This window comes from Octopus bimaculoides, chromosome 9, assembly GCF_001194135.2.
Source record: "Octopus bimaculoides isolate UCB-OBI-ISO-001 chromosome 9, ASM119413v2, whole genome shotgun sequence".
NCBI classification, from domain to species: Eukaryota; Metazoa; Mollusca; class Cephalopoda; order Octopoda; family Octopodidae; genus Octopus; species Octopus bimaculoides.
In genome coordinates this window covers 36,777,497-36,782,785 of record NC_068989.1, presented here as the reverse complement: position 1 = coordinate 36,782,785, position 5,289 = coordinate 36,777,497, and the positions used below count along the sequence as shown (strand labels likewise).

The 5,289-nt window shown below is 36.7% G+C and overlaps 1 protein-coding gene across 5 annotated transcripts in view; it reads right to left on the bottom strand.

Moving 5' to 3' along the window:
- LOC106877348 (centrosomal protein CCDC61) overlaps positions 1-5,289 on the bottom strand; it is a 107,103-nt gene that overhangs the window by 13,800 nt on the left and 88,014 nt on the right. For all 5 annotated transcript variants that reach the window (XM_052970643.1, XM_052970641.1, XM_052970639.1 and 2 more), the window contains exons 11-12: positions 3,953-4,029; positions 2,250-2,319 (exon numbers count right to left, since the gene is read on the bottom strand). In XM_052970643.1, coding sequence (XP_052826603.1) covers positions 2,250-2,319; positions 3,953-4,029 — 147 coding nt within the window. The remainder of the gene's footprint in view (positions 1-2,249; positions 2,320-3,952; positions 4,030-5,289) is intronic.

Sequence of the window (5,289 nt, the reverse complement as noted above, 5' to 3'; positions counted from 1 at the left end):
ATATATATATATATATATATATATATATATATATATATATATATATATATAGTGACAGAAACAGTATTAATACCAAAAGGCAATCTTTATCTCCAACTTGGATGTTGTGTTAGGGACACAATACTGTATTATTTACCTTGAGAAAATCTCTCAATTGGACTAGTGATGCATAAAACCACTCATTTATATTGTTGATAGATGAGAACCATCTGTTGTGGTCAGCAAAACAGCCAGATCATGTAATTTCACCCCATTTTTTATTCTTACAACATATATTAACTTCTACAAGGAAACAGTTGACAGTGATTTCAAAGTTTCAGCTTGCTTGCCTTCTTCAGATAGTCTAATGAAGGAAGGCAAGCCAAAATATTGAAATCACTGCCAACCTTTTTCTAGTAAAAGACAATAAGTATGTACTGTACTAAAATGTACTATATAAAAACAATTTAACATTGAACCGAATGCTGGGAGGTAAAGTGGCTGAGTTCCTTTTGAGTGTTGGCAATGACCAACACTCATCGAGGCAGTGACCAACACGTTTGGCATTAGGTCATGCTTGAGAAGAAGACCCATCAACCCAAGCAAAGTCACAGTCATAGCAGATGCTGGTCACACAAACGCACCCTGATGTCACGCAAATGGCACCCATGCTGGTGGCACATAAAAGCACCCATTACACTCTCAGAGTGGTTAGCATTAGGAAGGGCATCCAGCCATAGAAAACAATGCCAAATCAGACTGGAGTGTGGGGCAGCCTTCCAGCATAGTCAGACTATCCAAACCCATGCCAGCATGGACAATGGCCATGAAATGATGGCAATGTTCTTGATATATATAATTGTTCTTGATATTTTGGGTAAAATACTCCTTTTTACACACACATCTGTCTATCTGTCCTTCTCTCTGTCTATCTATCCACCATCCCATATTTATCTGCATATAATAAGCACTTATGTATGATGTGCAAACCTAATTCTGAACAATGAAATCTTAGAAAAAAAACACGTCCCATGTATAATACAAACTGACAGCAGGAAACAAATCTAATAAAGAGCAACAAAAAGTGCCAGGCAATTGGATACTGCATTAATGGAACTTTACATAAGATACTAGCGTGTTGTTTAAATGAAATTTGGCTGCCTGTTGGTTAGAAGTATACTAAGAGTACACAAATCTCTGTCTTCACATGCCCTTTGGTACAAGCCCCAGATATATTTACAGGGGAAGAGGGGTAGGGAGGGAAACACATCAGAATGTTATAGAGGACAATAGCATACTGATCAAACATTAAATATCTATAATAATAAGAATCCTTTCTATTATAGGCACAAGGCCTGAAATTTGTGGGGAGGGTTCTAGTCAATTACATCGACCCCAATGTTTCATTGGTACTTAATTTATCGACTCCGAAAGGATGAAAGGCAAAGTCAACCTCAGTAGAATTTGAACTCAGAGCATAGTGGCAGACAAAATACTGCTAAACATTTCACCCAGCATGCCAAACTCTAGGGATATTGAATTGGTCTTGATATTTTGGGCAAATTACTCTTTTTCAAAAGTTTAAAGAGAGAGCTTGGTTCTGTGTCTTAACTCGCTGTTTCTGCATCAAGAACCAACAGAATATGCTATTGAAAATATTTCTTTTTCTTGGAGAGGGATATTTTATCCAAAATTAACATATTATTTGAGAGCAAAAAGAAACAGGAGATTTGTTTATTTATTATAACATCATAAATTACATAATCTTTACATGTGTTTCATTAGTGAATACTAGTATGTTGTGTGATAATCATTATGTAAACAATACAAACACAAGACTTGAGAAAATAGTACATAACAATCGTTTGAATTATTAATTTCTTCTGAAGATATGGTGTATCAATGAGATTATGCAATCATCTATATAACAATTACCACAGAGCATCCCAATATTTATTAGTGAAACACATAAAGATTATGTAATTTATAATGGTATAATAAAAATACAAACTAAATCTCTTATTTTATTCTGCTCTTGGATATACACTATAAATTATTCAATGTATATAACACCAAAAGAAAAACGGAGGACAAACTATGCTTAACACTTGATTGGAATTTTGATATACATGGATTTACATGGAGTTCGAAGTACTGGTTACACACACACACACACACAAACAAACACATGCATGTACATACATTTTTTGTATAATGCTGTGAATATTTCCTTAGAAGAATTACGTACATGAAAACAAAATGACTCTTACCTGATTCTATAATATGAAGTAGAAGAACAATCTGAAAGACCGCCATCACTTGATTCGCCAGATCTATCAACTGGAGAAGAAAGAAATTAGCAGAGATATGTAGATATTAGAATCAGAGTAACAACACAAACTTCTTTTGGTTGTTGGCAACACAAATGTAGGGAAAGACATACAAATCAAAAACTATATCATCATCTCATTTAACATTCACATTCCACTTTCATGCTGGGTTGGACAGTTTGACAGGATCTGTTGGAACCCAAGAACTGCATCATGCTCCAGTGTCTACATTAGCATGGTTTCTATAGATGGCTGCCCTTCCTAACACCAATAACTTTATGTGTACTGGGTGCTTTTTTTGTGTGTCACCAGTACAAGTGAGATCATCAGTCAGCTTGCAAGACTATGAATCCAAAGTGGGTAGCTTTATGCTAGGAGATGAAGAGTAAAAGTATAAGAGCAGGGGCCAAAGCAGAACAGGTTTCTTGCTGTAGAGGAGCTACATGACTACTCACATTTCAGAAGAGAGGGTTGGAGTGACTGTGGTGGACCAGGGAAGAGATAAGAAAGTGGTGATGAGGTGAACCTTGAAAAGTACAAGGTGGGTAGAAATGAGGGGTGGGAGTGAAAGAGGCCAGGAGTGTAGGTGCATGGAGGCTGCAAAAGAGTGGTGGGGGATAAGAGACAGGGAACAGGTGAAGGGAGGGAGGTAGGTAACCACTGTAAAAATTCAGTAGGATTGACAGGCAGATGTAGTGAATGGTGGATGAGCAATGCTAGAAGAGATCAGGAAGGAAAAGGTAAGTAGAGGATGATTGACAGTTTCAAGCAGCTGTGATACATCATTATCATAATCAGCATTATCATCATCAACCTTTAAAGTCTGTTTTCCATGCTGGCAAACCAGAGAGCAGCACCAAGTTCTAGTCTGATTTGGCGTGGTTTCTATGCCTGGATGCCCTAGACAATATCATTTTTAATTTATAAAGCTTGTCTTTATTATTAGTCTATTCTTTTTCTTGGAAAAAGAGATAAAGCAGCTTCTAGTCAGAGAACATTCACACTTATAGACAAATATGTCACAGGACTGAGAGTGTATGGCAATATATAACATTGCACAGCCATCCATTCAAAGCTATCAAGGAAAATAGACTTTAAAACAATAATGATGATCAGCATGATGATGATGGTTATGATGATGACTTCCTTACACAAAGAAAGAAATAAGTCTAGGTATGGCTGCACAATTAATAAATTCACTTTGCAATCACATACTTCCAGATTCTATTCCATAGAATGGCACCTAGGGCAAATGAGTTGATCAGTGCCTTGCAAAGGAAATTAGGTAGATGACCTTTTGGGTGTGTTAGTATCATTATTATCATCATCATCGTCTTCATCATTTAATGTCCTTCCATACTGGCATGGGTTGGATGGTTCAACAGGATCTGACAAGCCAGAGGTCTACATCGAGCTCCAATATCGGCTTTGGCATGGTTTCTATGGCCAGATACTCTTCCTAACACCAACCACTTTACAGAATGTATCAGTGCTTTCTTTCATGTGACTAGTGAAATCACCAAGGCAAAAAAAGCCCCTTTGATCAAGTCTTTGAGTAATAGAAAGAGAAGTAGGAATATACCAAGTGTTGATAGAAGGGAAAAAGGGAATCAATAGCAAAATAATAAAATTCAGATAAATACCTTTTCTCTGAGAATTATATAGTTTCCCAAATGGCTGCGAATTGTTATTGCTTTTCCCAGATTTTTTGCGCCAGTTGCTTAAAATATAAGTTTAAAAAAAACAAATAATATATTTCTAAAGGAGTGAGACAAGTTATTAATAATCTTTATAAATTTGGTGGACCATTAACTTCATCTTTAATATGTGTGTGTGTATTTTATATTTTATCTGTTTCAGTCATTAGACTGTGGCCATGCTGGGACACCACCTTGAAGTCAAATGAATTGACTTCAGTACTTATATTTTTTTAAACCTGGTACTTATTCTATCAGTCTCTTTTTGTTAAACTGCTAAGTTACAGGGATATAAACAAACTAACACTCTAGACACACACTCTGAATGTACACACTGGAAGCTGTAAATCCAGGAACAAAATTTGCTTAGAGAGTGCAAGCTCAGGCCCAAATTGTTTTACAAATAAGGTCAATTTTTTTCAATTTTAATATCAAAACAAATACAGGTCTTATTATTATTATTATTCACATTATTTACATTTGATGGATATTTGTCCTCATCTTAACACAACGCTTCAGCTGATATACCCTCCAGCCTTCATCATGTGTCTTGGGGAAAGAAGCCCGTCATATATATATATATATATATATATATATATATATATATATACAGACACACATATGTACATATATATATATATATATATATATATGTACATATGTGTGTCTGTATGTTTGTGTGCCTGTGTTTGTCCCCCCACCGTCACTTGATAACCAATGCTGGTGTATTTACGTCCCCATAACTTAGTGGGTCAGTAAAAGAGACTGATAGAAAAAGTACTAAGCTTACAAAGACTAAGTCCTGGGATCAATTTGTTTGACTAAAGGCGATGCTCCAGCATGGCCACAATCAAATAACTAAAACAAGTAAAAGAATATATAAATACATATGTATATGAGAGTAGCTGTGAGTGAATGTGTCTATGTGTAAATGAATCATCATCATCATCATTGTTTTAACATCCGCTTTCCATGCTAGCATGGGTTGGACGATTTGACTGAGGACTGGTGAACCAGATGGCTACACAAGGCTCCAATCTGATTTGGCAGAGTTTCTACAGCTGGATGCCCTTCCTAACGCCAACCACTCCGAGAGTGTAGTGAGTGCTTTTACGTGCCACCAGCACGAAGGCCAGTCAAGCAGTACTGGCAACGGCCACGCTCAAAATGGTGTATTTTACGTGCCACCTGCACAGGAGCCAGTCCAGCGGCACTGGTAACAATCTCACTCGAATATCTTTACACGTGTCACCGGCACAAGTGCCAGAGAGGCAATGCTGGGC